Genomic DNA, 15,012 nt, shown 5'->3' on the forward strand with positions numbered 1-15,012 from the left:
AACACCATAACATACAATCCAAACACATGCCAAGAGGAATTGTGGTCAGCTGTAACACACCCTGGCTTATTTTGGAACATTTGATTTTAGAGTGCCCTTTGTGAAATCTTTCTGTTAGTGATTATTTACTCAAAAAAAAAAATCTATAAGATGTGGAAGTGGCTAGCTGACAGGTTGGAACTGAAATCACTCACCACACGTGCATGGGGTAGGAAAAACTGTTCAGTGGATAGCAGGAATTGGCCAACAGAAGGAAGCTGGCATTAAGCACAAAGGTGTGAACGAACAGATCACCAGCACCAGGGATTTTGGCTCCCAGAGCAGGAGAGCTTCATAAATCCCTACTCGTGCTTCGCACACAATTATCTCCCCAGCACAGAAGCCTCGAAGTAAAGGACAAAATAAGAGAGTCGATGCAATTTTCACACTATCAGCTTTTGGGATGTTTTTTTCCCCTCCTTTATTGAAACTTGCACCCTTATCTCCAAAGCCTCCCAGCTGCCACGGGATTACACGCAGACAACACGCCACCTCCCTCCAGCAGGAAAAACACCCTGCAAAACTAAGAGTTAAGCTTCCACGGCAGACGTAGAAGCTGAAATATATCTTTTTAAACTTCTTATGTTCGACCTACAATGGGAACCTCCGTTTCCACTACAGGTTCAGCAGGGAGATAAGCACAGAAGTTAGAACAGAGCAAAAGTAAGCAGACCTAGCCCTTATCTGACCAGATGACCTTGAGTACCGTACTGCTAGCCACAGCTTTTGTCCCTCTGCATGTCAGGCCTTCTTTTTTTTTTTTAAACCCAGCGCATCCATTTCACTGAGCTCTGAAATACGCTGGGAAAAAGCATCACTACCCCAGGCCTGTTTCTGCACTGAATCCCCTCAAAATAAAGCTCTCCAACAAGCAATTTAAAGGACACAGCATAAAGCTTGGCTACAAAAATTGCAATTGTAAAGCCAAGAAGAGCTAAATAAACAAGAGTTGCGTGAGGCATATGTTTTCCTAATACCTTACATTTCTGTCCTCCTATACCTTCACCACCCTTTAAAAGTGGTGCAGTACCCAAACGCTTTTAGATACGAAACTTCTTGGCTAGGCACAACGGGACTCAACTACCAGTGTCTGCTGAATTCAGCTCTCAAAAGGGCCTCGCTTCTGGGAAAGGCCTCTCCCTGCTGTCCTGCAAAAGAACAGCAACCAGTAAAAACACCCATCTGAGGTATTAGCAGGATATAAAACAAGACGCTGGCACCTGACCCTTCCAACAAACAATTCCAGGGCCTCTGCCACCCTCCCCACTCAGACAGAACACCCACTCGCATGGCAGCCGTTCCTCCAAAACTCTGCAGGAAGCAGCAAAACCATCCCCAGCCATTTAAGCTGCATCCCACAGGTGGTTTCCCCACATACTAGGCTAATTGCAAAGCTCTAACACTTTGAGGACGATCTGAAAAGTACTTTTCTCTATGCCCTTTTGGAGTAAGTTTTAAGGTCCCTTTTTCCCCTGTGGAAATCAGAAGTCGGAGCCTGACACCAGAAAGGCATTTTAAACACACAGCCTGTTGGCTCCCGGGAAGTCTGAGGACGTTCACTCCCTTTCAAGGTACCCAAGGCACCTTGCTACGTACAGGCTGCCAAGCCGCAGACTTTCCTCTTCACACGATCCTTGGAAATTCAGGTTCAGAGAACGTACGGGAGGTTACCAGAATGCCACAGGCAGGAAGAGGGAATCACCAAGCGCTGCAAACACACACCACGTACAGCAAACGAGTCTGCCACGAAGGTACGAGCCAAGCAAGACACTGCTCTGTCACCGAGAACAAGACCCAAGGACAGCCCAAGAGAAACCCATTTTTATCCGGAGTCCTGGCAGGTCTGCTTGCTTTCTGATCCCGTTACTCAGAAAGGGAGCAGACATCCTTTCTCCCTCTCCCGCACCAAAATGCCACAGAAGCCACCCTGCCTGGGAGCAGCTGCCTCTGCGTGCACATCGGTCACCTCCTACGACCCATCAATGATCCACTCACCAGAGGCGTGCTGCAGAAGGTGCAGGAGCCCAGATCAAGGCTCTAGCATTCACCTGGAAAAATCCTTTTTGATGCAGTTCATATATTTAAGAGTACACACACACCCCCCAAGAAAAAAAAAAATCCAACCAAGTCCTTCAAAAGCAACACGAGTCATTTCCCCCAGCGGTGGTACAGATTTCTTACTCTCGTATTAGCTCAGGTCCCGGTGTCTTTGAGAGCAGTCACGGTGATTGATCAGGAAAGTCTTCCTTGCCTTGAATTATTTAGCTATTAATAACTAAGCACAGGAAACCACAGCTCAGGGTTTGTGTAATGGCTCTCACGAGAGCTGAATTTAGCCAATTTGATTACCAGTCTTAAGTGCAAAATTAAACTTTGGGAGAGTTCAAATGTCAAGCCAGGGATGCCAGGCCAACACGCGAAGCAAGAACTGAGATTGCGGTTTTTTTTTTTCCTTCTGCCCCCTCCCTGCTTAAAGCAGAAGCAATATTCAGAAAAGGCTACAGCACAGGCCAGGAGTAAAAGCTGACCTCCATGTACCAGATCGAGATGGGTCAGGCATGCTACAGCATTAAACGTGATCCGTGAAAGCTCTGCCACCACCTCCAGAGAAGTGCTAGGTGTACCTGCCTCTGTGCCCCTGACTCTCAGCCAGCAAGTCTCATCACAGACTGCCAGGGTGGCGAGGTGAACCTCTCTCCATGGAGCACTTGCCAACGATTCTTCTCATCCCACAAATACCAACAAAAAAAGAACATTCAACAGGCAGCGGACAACTCACTGCACAAAAATGTAGGCACTGGGCTCCCGGAACGCGCGCAGAGAGCATTTCTCAACACACTTGTTTCTAGCGCGGAAGATCGGCTGCTATGCTGTGGTGTTTGACCCGCGGCTGGCAGCTCTGGATATTTTGACATATTTCAGCTCAGACTGATGTCGTGTGCCCAGGGAAACCCAGTATATTCTTACAAGTATAGTGAATTTAAGAACAGCAAAATCGGAGTAAGCGAGCAGAGCTAAGTTACAGAAATATTTGATACTCCACCTCCTTCGTGTGTCAACATGAGGCTCCTCAACCCACCCTACAAACACAACAGCGACCACACAACACGTACTCCCATCAATTTTTGGACAGCCCTGCTTTAGCTGAACGGAGGCGTCCCACTTAACCTGTGGCTGATCAGAGGAACGCTGCATGGTGTGACGCTTCAAACACATTCACAGAAAGGTTTCAACACGCTACAACCGACCAGCAAGGGACCGATGATCTCCTCGCACGTCGGCCATCGCAACATTATTCAGCGGCGAGCAGGCAATAGTATTATCAGACACCCTGAGATGTTTTTGCAACGAGAGGCCTTCGGTTACAGATGACCAGGTCAAGACAAACACAGCTGCAACCCCCCTCAATTTAACCGCATCGAGCAGATAACCCTGGGCTAACAGCGGAGCTCCCAGACATCACACGCCGTCAAGGCCACGGGGCTTTGTGCGCCACCGAGAGAAGCGACGCGTGGCTTCACCTGGGGGGCAGCTAGCACGCAGCTCGCCTACTGCTGTACTTCTAGGACAGAAATGAGCAGACGAAGTGCAAACCGGCTCGTGAGCTCTTCGGGGAAGGCGCAGGGTGTTCCTCTAGAGCAGCCAGCGCCTCCGTACGTTTGCTGCAGACTGCGCAGAACAGGATTTGCTGCCGCACTGATTCACCAGCGAGCCGCAAGCGACGGTACGCCACTCAGGTCCCATCAGGAGGTCCTAGGGCCTGCCTTAGTTCCTGCAAAGTTTCCCAGCTAAATGAGAAAAGCGAGCCTGGGAAACAGAAGGGGATTCTCCCTACCTGGCCTGTAACATTGGAAAGAACAAAGTCAGTCTGCCGGCACTGGCGCTAGCACGTAGCTGTGTCACACCTTGCTGCAGCACGGGGACTGGGCAACCTGCTCAGGGATGGGACCAACGCCTGCCACAGACACGGGGCAAGAAATGCGAAATGCAAGCGGCAGGGACAGCAGCAGCCCCTTGCTTCTGAAGCCACTTTCCCCAGAGCGCAGCACTGGGGGGACGCCAGACCCCGCGTGCGAGGCTGGGACACCCCAGCCCCTGCACGAGGGTGTTGATTAAAGCGGGTCTCACCTCTCACACTGGAAGCTGCCATTTCACCGCTGCGCAAACCCTCAGACTGCTTGGGACGCCCCTTACCTCTCCCTCCAGGAGGAGGGGAACCAGACCCCGCACGGGGCCTGCTGGGGGTTAACCCAAAGGCGCCTTATCAATAAAAACCTTCACGATGGCCCCTTCCTGCACCCTGGGGAGGGCAGAGGAGGGGGGCTGCGGGGCCGAGACACGGCGGGGGGGGGGGGGGGGGAGGGACCCGGTACCACGGTGAGGGGCCCGGTGTCACCCAGAGGGGCCCGGTACCACGGCGAGGGGCCCGGTGCCACCCACGGCTGCCCGCAGCCGGCCCCGGGTGCCACCGAGCGGGCCCTGCCCCGAGCCCCGGGGACGCCCCCGGCCCGGCGGTTACCTGCCGGACCCGGTGCAGGGCATCGGCGAACCCCTCGGCCTTGATCCCCACGGGCGCCGCGCTCTGCCCCTGCGCCAGCTCCGCCATGACCCGCGCCCCGCTGCCGCCGCCTCCGCCTCCGCCGCCGCCGCCGCCGCCGCCGTCCCGCCCGGGGACCCGCACCCGGAAAGGGAAAGAGCCCCCCGCTTCCGGCGGAAGTGGGGCGGGAACCGGGGCGGGAGCGGGGCGGGGAACCGGGGATCGGGGGGCGGCGGGGGGGGGGGGGGTGGAGAAGGGGGCGGGGGGGTGGTGCTGGGACACGGCGCGGCGCTGGGCACGGTGCCGGTCCCGGTTCTGATGCCGGTCCCGGTACCGATTGCAGGCACCGTGTGGATGCCCGCCCGTCCGCCCGCCCGTTTCCACGCGTGTCACGAGGAGCGGGGCCGTGTCCCCGTGTCGCCGGGCTCTGCAGCGGGCCGGGGGTGGCGCAAGGAGCAGCCTGCGGCCCCCTCGGGGGCACGGAGCCACAAAGCCCCACAGAGCCCCTACAGTTCCACAGAGCCACCACAAACCCACAGAGTCCCCCGAAGAGCCCCTACAGAGCCACCCACCCACAGACCCCACAGAGCCCCCACAGTCCCACAGACCCCTCACAGCACCACAGAGCCACCCACTCACCCACAAGGCCCCACAGACCCGCAGAGCCGTCCACCCATCCACAAGCGCCCCACAGAGCAACAGAGCCCCCACAGACCCCCCACTGACCCACAGAGCCAGCCCAGACCCACAACCCCCCCCCCCAGGCTCACAGAGTCCCCCACAGAGCCCCAACAGTCCCACAGAGCCCCCCACAGAGTCCCCCAAAGAGCCCCTACAGAGCCACCCGCCTACCCACAGGGCCCCCACAGACACCCCACAGAGCCCCCCACCCATGCGCAGAGCCACCGCAGAGCCCCCACAGAGCCACCTGTGGCGTGGGCAGGGCTGGGGGCAGCTCACGGATCGCCCACCAGCCCCCCCCCCCCCAGGGCACAACGCTTCCCCCCGTGGAGGCCGCCCAGAGCCCCGTCCTTGGGGACTTCCAGGAATGGGGTGCCCACAGCCACCCTGGCAGCCTGTGGCACGGCCCTGCCACCCTCACCACACAGAATTCCTTCCCTGTGCCACCTCAACCCTTGGGTACCTTAAAGCCATACCCTTTGTCCTGTCGCTACACCCCCTGACCAAGAGACCCTCCCCAGCTTTCCTGCAGCCCCCTGTAGCCACTGGAAGGCCACCATGAGGTCTCCCCGGAGCCTTCTCCAGTCTGAACACCCCCAGCTCCCTCAGGTGTCTTCACACATGTGCCCCAGCCCCTGAGCATCCTCGTGGCCTCTGGACCCGCTCCAACAGCTCCACGTCCTGCTGCAGGCCGCAGAGCTGAGCACAGTGCTCCAGACACGGCCAGCTAATCCCAGGGCTGCTTTCCCAAGGCTGCCGGGCCAGAGCATTAAACTCAAGACTCAAACTATGACCCAAATGACGCAAGTGCTGTGTTTCTCCTCCTCGGCTGGTTTTCGCTCTTGCCGGTGTTGTGCGCAGTGTCCTCACCCACACGGAGGACTCGCTGGGGCTGACGAAACCACCCGGTGCCCCTCCAAGTTGGTACTCGCACGAGTACCAACATTTCCTCTTCTCGGATCGTTGCAGGTCTCATTCTTAAGCAAAATGACTGTTTTGGGAACAGGAGCATGGCTTGATGGGGGGGGTGGATTTAAAACAACCAGATGTGTGCGTCTGCATCACCTCAGCATCACCAACACCTTTCAGCCACGATGAAGGCAATTTCTCCGGCCACTCCAGAGAACACCCACCCAGGGCTTTGCGTCTCCCTTTCTTACAAGCAGGCAGATACTTCACCGCTTTGCTGGGGAGCGTGGGGCAGGCAGAGAGGCCAAGCCCAGGTAGAAGATGCAATGTGGTTTTCCCAGGGAAATTCCCAGGGAGCAGAGCATCAGCTCCAAGGAGCATCGAGACACAAGCCCAGCTTCCCCCGGCTTTGGGCACCATTCGGGGCCAGTTCCCAGCCCACCGCTGTCCCACTTGGACCAGGCACCAGTCTGCTCTTCTGGGCCACTACTCTGCGTCATGGGGGCCTGCTCCGCAGGAAAACCACTCCAAAGCTGGGTGCCCTGCTTGGGTCTGGCTGTGGGAGCCGGGTTTTGGCAGTGCCAGCACCCAGCAAGGGGTGTGGGTGCCTTCTGGAGCTGCCTCGGCTCACCCCGGCTCTAAGGGTGCCAGGAGGGTGCAGCCGAGCCCCTGCGCTGGATGTGGCCGCAGAAGGGAGTAAGATGGAGCCAGGCGAGGCGGTCAGAAGACATCAGACAGCCATTGAAAAGGAGGAAATTACAGGCCTTAAACACTCCCAGAAACAAATTTTTGATGTAAATCTTCCTTTTGAGGAAAAAAAAAAAAAAAACAGAAAAAGAAAGGAGTGATTCTACGCCTCCATCATCCTTCTCCCCCCGCCGTCCCCACTCCTAAGACACACACACCTTCACACACGCACACACACTGAAATTAGTTGTGACAGCTGAAATTCTCTTCTCATCGGACGACATTTGACAGGGTACTTAAAAAAGGAGGGGAGAAAAAAAAAGAAGAAGAAAAGGGAAAGTGGTTTGGTGTTGCATGTGGGAGGCGGAGGGGGGTGATGAGGTGGGGGATTTCAAGTGATACAAGGCGCATAATTCAGGCTTCTTGGATTGCAAAAGCTCCTCTTACCTAAAGGGCCTGCTGCCTTTATTTTTATCCAAATGGCTCAATTACTGCAAAGCCCCACAGAGAAAATTATGGATGTTTGCCTCTATTTTTCTCCCCTTGTCTCGACAACTGTAGATATTTTGTTTTCCTTCTTTCCATCTCTCTCTCTTTTTTTTTTTTTTTCCTTTTGGTGCTGGTGGGTGCGGGGGTGGGAGGTGGCCAGGGACCGGGATGGGGGCTGGATGCGGGGGACGCGTGGCGAGGGACGGGGTGCTGCGCGTGGTGGCCCTGCCACCATCACCCAACTTGTTCCTCTCCCCTTCTCCCACCCGTCACCTCGCACCTTTTGCTCCTCGTGTCCCCCTCATTCTCTCCCTCGCTCTCGCCCCGTTTCCCACCCTTCTCCTTTCCTCCAGCCCTCTCCCCCTTCCTTCTCCCCCCACCTCTCCCTCCTCTCCTTCCCCCGACACCCCCTCCCTGTGCCTCTCAAAGCCACCATAATAGCAGCTTGTTTGGCACTTCACTTGGTCTCAATGAGAAAATTCCCCCCTCTCCCTCTTTTTGCCTTCGTTATTTCCAAACCCTGCAATAGCTCCTTTGCTCAGGGCTGCGGGAAGTGCCCATTTTTCAACGTTTTTCTTTGGCTTATGTTTGTCATCCTCTGAATTACCGCACCGGGGAGTCCAGTCAGCCCGACACCGGGCCCTGCTATTCACGCCTCTCCTGCTCCTTGAGATCATGTAGGGAGAAATTAGTTATTTATTTCGAGTACCACTGCAGCGCACTTCCCGGCAGAAGTGTTTGTTTGGATCCCTGCAGGAGCAGGAGGCTCCGCAGGGATTGATGGCTCCGGCCAGAGCTGTGGCCAGGGCAGGGCAGGGGACGTGTCCCCGCGGCCAGGAGGGGATGGAGAGGGTCCCCCCCACGCCGAGATGCTTCCCTGAGGCTCCTCCTAGAGCAGATGCTCCCTGTGGGTCCCGCGAGCTTCCAGGCCACCTTGTCCCACGAGGACACCTTATTGCCGTGGTGTTTTTCCTCAGGGTGTGACGGGTCGCAGGAGCACATGTGGCTGGGGGAGCATCGCACCCCAAGTGGGAATGACCACAGCAGCCCACGGGACTCTGCTGGGCGCTGAAAGGCCAGGCAGGTTTGGCTGTTGGAGGAAAAACCTTGCTCCAGCACAGCCTGTGGTCAGCGGACCCGGTGCCCAGCCCGGCTCGCTGGGTGCAGACTTGCTCTGGGTGCGCAGGAAAGGATGCACCAGGGGCACCGCCCCATGTCACCATCACATTATGCTAACCCACCGTAACAAATCCACCAAGGCAAGGATTTTTCCTGCTGTGGCAAGGCCTGGAGGTAGCAAGTCCCAGCCCAGCACGTGTGTGGGTCCGCAGACACCTGGGCTGCAGGGGTGGCACCGCCACCAGCCGCAGCAGCATCGGGACAAGGGCCCAGCCAAGCCCGGGAGCTGCAGCTTTAAAGAACGACGAGAAGCAGCGGGAGGACGAAAACGCCAAATTGGCCCAGTAGGTAGACCTGCTATTTAAGTGCAGTGGAGAAGTGAGCGCGAGGAATTACAGGAGAAATGATAGTGCCCTGACAGCTGCCATTTCCCACCGCCAGCCTCCCCTAATGGAGTCCTAATGTAGTGGTGGGCTCCTCGCTGACAGCCCAGCCCCAGCCAGGGCTTGTCTTTGTGCTGGTGACAGATGGGACAGTCCGGCAACAAACCTGTAATCCTCTGATTTCTGCCGCCTCCGCTTAACCCTTTCTTCCCCCGACACCCGCTCGCTGCCCAGGTGGGCGGCTGATGGGGACCCACCACCACCCTGCTACAGGGTGCCAGGTCCCTGCATCCCGGAGGACCCAAATCAAGGATTTGGGGAGAGGGTAGCAGCCTGCGGGTCCCTCCCCATCATTTGGTGGCTGCTGGCAGGTGGCAGGGCTCAGCCTGGGTACCAAAGCAAGGCAGAGCTGACTGTGATGTGGCTCCCCGTGGGGAAAGCAAAAAGGCAGAGCCCATCCTGGCCAGGTTCCCCATCCTGGCCGGGTTCCCTGTCCTGGCTGGGTTCCCCATCCTGGCCGGGCTCCCCGTGCTGCTGTGCCCGTGTGACATTTAAGCGTGCAGGTGAGCCGGGGCAGGTGTGCTCTGCAGCTCTGTGCCCCCCGGGGGGCTCCGGGCTGCCTGCCCAGCGCGGTGGCCAGGGGCTGTGCCACCAGCCGCAGGGGATGCTGAGGAGGTGGCAGCAGGAAACGCTGCCAAAGTTTCCTGGCAGGAAAATAAATGCTAGTCCGTGAGCTTGTCTTGCAGCTCCGAGGGAAAAGCAGGCTTGCTGGAGGATGCTGTGACACAGAGGACACGGGCAGAGGCACGCTCTCTCCCCTGGGGATGCAAAGGACAGATGAAACACCTGCCGACCTCTTCTCCCCCCATCCCACCACCAGGATGGGCCCAAAAGGATCCCCGGGGAGGGATTTTTGGATGCTTCGTTAGGCAAAAGGTCAAGCCCCTCCACCTCCATCCCGGCACAGAGCATCTCTCTAACATCCACCTCCGTCACGCACTGGGCAGAAACTCTGCAGCCCTGCAAGGTCCCAGCTCTCCCCTCACCTCTTCACCGAGCCCCCTGCTGTGTCCCTGCCCGATTTGCTGCTGGGGGAAGGAGTTGGGACAAGGAAGGGCTCTGCTTGCCCCTCCTGCTGTCACATGCAGGGGGATCCCAAGCTCAGCCCTGCTCCACTTGCACTCCCATCCCTTGGGCAGCCCCCTGGGACCTGGCCATGGACACAGCAGATAGAAAACCCCCATCCCAAACCCCTCACCTACGGGAGAGAGGCTGAGCCCACGGGGATGATCCCGGGGATGCTGGGGGCCTCGGACATCCCCTGCCCCGCAGGGAGCCCGGCGCTCCGGCAGCATCCGAGCCTCCCCGGCAGGAGAGCGAGCCGCAGCGTGCGCAGGTACTCGGCACAATTAGCCAACAAGTGGCTGTTTTGTGAGGGATTGTTGCTGATGTGTTTTAAGTGGCTTTCTGAGTGGAAAATGTTAGGCGCTGGAGAGGCCGGCAGACAAAGGGGGGGATGCATTAGGTTTTATTGGTCTGGTTTGCACACATCTGACATCACTCTATTAAGCAAGTTCTGCCCGGCTTTGGGGAAAATGAAAAATAAAACGAGGAGAAAAAAAAAAAAAAAGGGGCCGAGGGCGCGGGGCGGGGGGAGCACGAGCGATTCAAACAGGCAAGTGGGGGCTTAATAGCAGGAGACACTGGAGCAAACTGTGTCAACCAGATGGGACCCGGGTGCTGCGGGAGGAGAGGGGAATTAGCCAACCCGTGCTTTGTTCCAGCAGAAAGCGCGGCCCTCTCCCCCCAGGAGCTGCCTACGTGTGATATAATACAGCCCCTTTCAGCCGCTAAGCTGGCCAAGGACAAAAGTCACCGATAAATAGCGAGAGGGAGAGGCTGAAAGCAAAAGGCAGAGCTGCCAAGAGCCCCGCTCTCTCCTCGGGCCGCCCGGCGCGTGCGCGGCCCGCGGGCAGCTCCGGGGACTTGTGCCAGGGCTGGAGGTGACACCAGGGGACGAGGCTGGGCAGGGACATGGTGCATTTAGTGGGGCCACTGTGGCTGTCCCCGTTTTCTCTGCCTTGGTTCCCAGCCGGGGATGTAAGACTGGGGACCTCGTCCCAGCACCGGTGGCCCTGCCCAAGGCCGGCGCCTGGGGACACTCAGCCAACGCGTGCGTCCTGTCCGAGCACCCAACCCCTGGCACCAATAAAATGGTAAAAGCACCAAATCTCGCACCCAGCCCCAGAACACACAGGGGCTGCGGCCCCAGCCCCGTCTTTCCCTGCAGCCTCGTGCTTGTAACCATGGCCCCAGCGCCACATTTCTCCCTGCTCTGCGACGCGAGGAGCCTTTTCCCCTCCCGTCCCCCTTCTGGCACCTGGACGCATCTCACTGGGAGCCGCAGACATTTACTGGGGTAAGGAGACCCCAAAAGCCCCAGTCTGAGCTGAAAGCCATGGCCAGATGGGGCGGGGGGGCAAGCACTAAACCAGCCACAGCATCGTGCAAACAAGCAGGGCCCCTGCACCCGGAGGGGTCTCACGGAAATATTGATCGCGATAGGACCCGAGCGAGGTGCTGGGTGCGAGGGGGGGGGTCAGGGAGCAGCGGCTCAGCTGGCAGCCCCTGCGTGTGGTGTGAGGGGACCGGGATGGGCAAGGGGAGCGCTGGGGGCCTGGGGATGCCCCACGCGATGCCGAGGGGCTGAGGCCAAAGTGCTTTCGCCAAGGGGAGGTAAAACAAATCGATGAGGGGCCGCCGTGACACGCTGACCCTGGCGCTTTAACGCCTGCCAGTAAATGTGAGCAGGGCTGGGGGCGCGGAGGCAGATGGCCGGGTGGGGGGGGGTGCGAGGGGACACTTGCTGGTGGGACGAGGAAGGGGAGAGTGCTCCCAAATCGGGTGAAGACCCCCAGGGAGGGGAGCCCAGATGCCGGCATGGGGGTGGGTGATGCCCCTGCCAGCACCAAGGTGCCCCCCGCAGCCGAGCATCGCTCCCAGAGTGGTCCCTGCTCCTGTGCACGTGCCCTGCTCCAGCTGGGGGGGGGGGAACAGGGGGCACCCATAAGGTTTCTTCAAGCCCATTGCTGAGGGGAAACATCCCCCCCAAAGAGCCGTGCTCAGGGCTGGGACAGGTCTCAGTTTCCAGCCCTCACCTCACCGCTCCCACCTGCTGAAGCGAGGGCAGGAAGGCACCAACGGCCGCGGATCCTGTTACCGGCGGCCAACAAAACCTACCTGTCCCTTCCCAGCCCCTCTCCCACCGCCCTTCCCTGGGGGGGGGGGGGGGGGACGGACCCGAGGGCCCCCCCCTGCCCGCCATGATTGAGTGACCAGATGGACACCGGCCTCGCGCAGCGGCTCCTCTGTGGGTCCCTTGTCTCCCCGGAGCCAGCTGAGCTTTGACGCCCTGTCCCCCCGGGGCAGCCTTTTGTCACGGGGGCGCAGAAGGGCCCCCCGTGTCCCTCTGATCCCCGCCGCGCCCCCCCCCCGGCAGCATAAAGCTGGCTTTCAGGGACCCCCGCGCCGGCGTTGGGAAACTCCCGGGGAAGGAGCAAGGGCGCTTCTTGTTAAACGGGGAGACAAAGCCACCTTGTTAAGGGGTTTACAAAGGCGACCATCTCCCCCCTCGCCTGGGAAGCCAGCGGCCGGCGGCTCCCAACCGCACCGGGGGGATGCCTTTCCCTTGGACACATATAAATGCTTCAGAGCCGTGCTGGGCTGCAGCTGGGGGCACCTTTCGCACCCCCCCCCGTAACCATTTGGAGCTGAATCTCCGAAGGAAAACGGGGACCGAATACCCGTCAGGTGGGCTCGCTGGGTTCTCCCACAAACACGCTGCTGCTGGTGGTGGCTGTGCCGCAGGGAGCAGCATCCTCGGTGCCGCGAGGCTGCCGCCTGCCCCAAACTACAGGGTGTGCGGTAGCACAAGGGGATTTTCTCACCTCCTTTAGGAAAGGTGGGCCGAGGACCCCCCCCCAGCCGCTTCGCAGATGGGGAGATGGAGCCCCAGCAGGTGACAGGGACGGTGTCCCACGGGACAGCCCAGCAGCCCCCGGCCCATCACCGATGACCTCCCCACTTCCCTCCAGCAAAACGCCGTCCCTTTTGCTCTCAGGGACAGGAGGATCACATTTTCCACCTAATGAAACACATTTTAAGCAAGATCTCAGCAGCACGGGTGCGCTGCCCACCCCCAGAGTTTTCTCCTAACCCCCGTTTGTTCTCACTGTCTTCTGTAAGAGGCAACCTCTGCTCCGAACAGAGTCAGCCGGGCCTTTGGCACAGCCTGCGTGGGACCTTCCCCTGCTCCTGCAGCACGGGGAGCAGCGAGGGGCAGCTCAGCCCCCCCCCGGACCCCCTCCCTTTGCAATTCGGGGGCTCTGCATGTCGCAGCCACGTCCGCCCCCCCCCAGGACACGCTGCCCCAACCTGCACATTGTTCGGGGTTGTTCTTAGCAACGCTTGCTCTAAAATCCACATGCATATTAAACCTTAAACCCGGTAATTACCTCTACCTCCAGAGAAACGGGAAAATTGATTTTACCATAGTGATGCAGCAGGCTGCAATAGCCGTCCTTGGCTGGTCAGCTTTTAAAATCCAGGTCTGCATGGGGACGGGCAAAGATTGCCCTTGAGAAAAGACCTGCCCCGGGCTGGCTCCAGCCTCTCCATCCCTGCCTTCCCCTCCTGCTTCCCCCCAGCCCCACGGGGCCGTGCTGGAGCGAGCTGCCCGCGCACACACCTGCTAGCAGTCCCCGGGGATGAGCAAATCCCCGTGGGGTGAGCCCTGCCGGGCAGCGAGCGCGTTGCCAAAAAAGCCAAATTAACAGCAAGGAGCTCTCTCGCCCCTGCTTTTCCCTGCGGCACACGCTCGCCTCCCACCTACGCTTGCAGGTGGCGCTTAGGGGGGATCTCATCCCTCCCGGCATCGTCCCCACAACCTCCTCCCTGGGGAAATGACATCCCTGGGCAGGGGAGCTGGAGGAGATGGCACCTTCTCTGCCTTCAACAAGCAAACCTGCACCGCCGTGGCCAGCCGTGCCATGATCCCGAGGGCAGTGCTGCCACCCTGGCTGCAGGTTGCTCTCCCAGGAGCCCCGGGCCACCTCCCACGGGGCTCTGCCGGGCTCAGGGCAGCTGTCCCTTGCCGTGACCGGCAGTAAATTGGACGGCTGCAGCTTTAAAGAGCTGTGCCTGCTCCTTGGCTTGCTGCAGGGCTGGTGGCAGCCGGGAGAGCTGAGGACACCTGCGGAGATCCTGTACAGCTGGGGAAGATTAGCCTTTTCCACTAGACAAGACCCATTACCATGTTCCAATATACCATCACTTCCGCTAGGAGAGCCTGCAGATGAGATATCGATTGCGGTGACCCCAGACGAGCCCTTCCCTGGAGCCTGGCAGGGTTGTGGAGCAGCCCCACGGCACGGCACCGCGTGGCACGGCCCCTGGCGGCTGGCACCCGTGCAGGATGGAAGGAGCAGAGGGCGAAGCTGGGGTGTCCGAAATATCATCCCCTAATGCTTCTGCTGGGGAGCTCCCAGGTGGTTTGGGTGCATCCTGCCGCTCCCCCTGTGCTTTTTCCTGCTGTTGGGCACGGCCGCGTGGCCCCACGGGAGCCTGATGCTGCTCGGCCCCAGCGGGGAGGGGAGATTCTGGGAAGCTACACAGAGAAACCACAAAAAAACATGGGAATTGGAAGGGCTAATGGTGGTTTAAGTGGTGCAGTAATTAAACATGGTGTTGGGCTTGGAGCATCCTAGCACAGCAGCCCCACAAGGCAGCACCCAGCGGAAAGGGCAGGCACTTGCTGGCTGCACTCTTCTATCCCACTGCTTTCACCCCAAAAAGACTTGTACCAGGCTTGACCTGGCTTTTCAGCAACACCGAGCTCTGCTTTACCTGCACGCTGCGTTTCCCTCCCTACCCTGCCACCGGGGACCTGCTGCCCAAGGAGCACCCAGGGGAGGTCACAGCCCCAGGACCTCACCTCCGCCAGCAGAAAGCTGTGGGATGCAGCATCCCCCCTCCGCGCTCCGCAGGGGTCGGACAGGCTCCAGCAGCCCAGAAAACCATTTCTCCCCCTCTCCTGACAGCCCTCCGCTGCTTTCTCCTCCCAAGATGGTAGCTGCCAGTAATAGCAGGGAAAGTAACATCCAAGCTGGG

General features: G+C 59.0%; 1 protein-coding gene across 4 annotated transcripts in view; it reads right to left on the bottom strand.

The window, feature by feature from the left end:
* Nucleotides 1-4,734, bottom strand: part of FUBP3 (far upstream element binding protein 3) — a 40,342-nt gene extending 35,608 nt beyond the window's left edge. For 3 of the 4 annotated variants that reach the window (XM_080562286.1, XM_080562285.1, XM_080562287.1), the window contains exon 1: nt 4,559-4,734. In XM_080562286.1, coding sequence (XP_080418412.1) covers nt 4,559-4,645 — 87 coding nt within the window. In that variant the 5' untranslated portion in view covers nt 4,646-4,734. The remainder of the gene's footprint in view (nt 1-4,558) is intronic. The other variant, XM_080562284.1, reaches the window with a different exon arrangement.
* Nucleotides 4,735-15,012: the final 10,278 nt, after the last annotated feature.

This window comes from Anser brachyrhynchus (assembly GCF_964034855.1).
Source record: "Anser brachyrhynchus genome assembly, chromosome: 19".
NCBI classification, from domain to species: domain Eukaryota; kingdom Metazoa; phylum Chordata; class Aves; order Anseriformes; family Anatidae; genus Anser; species Anser brachyrhynchus.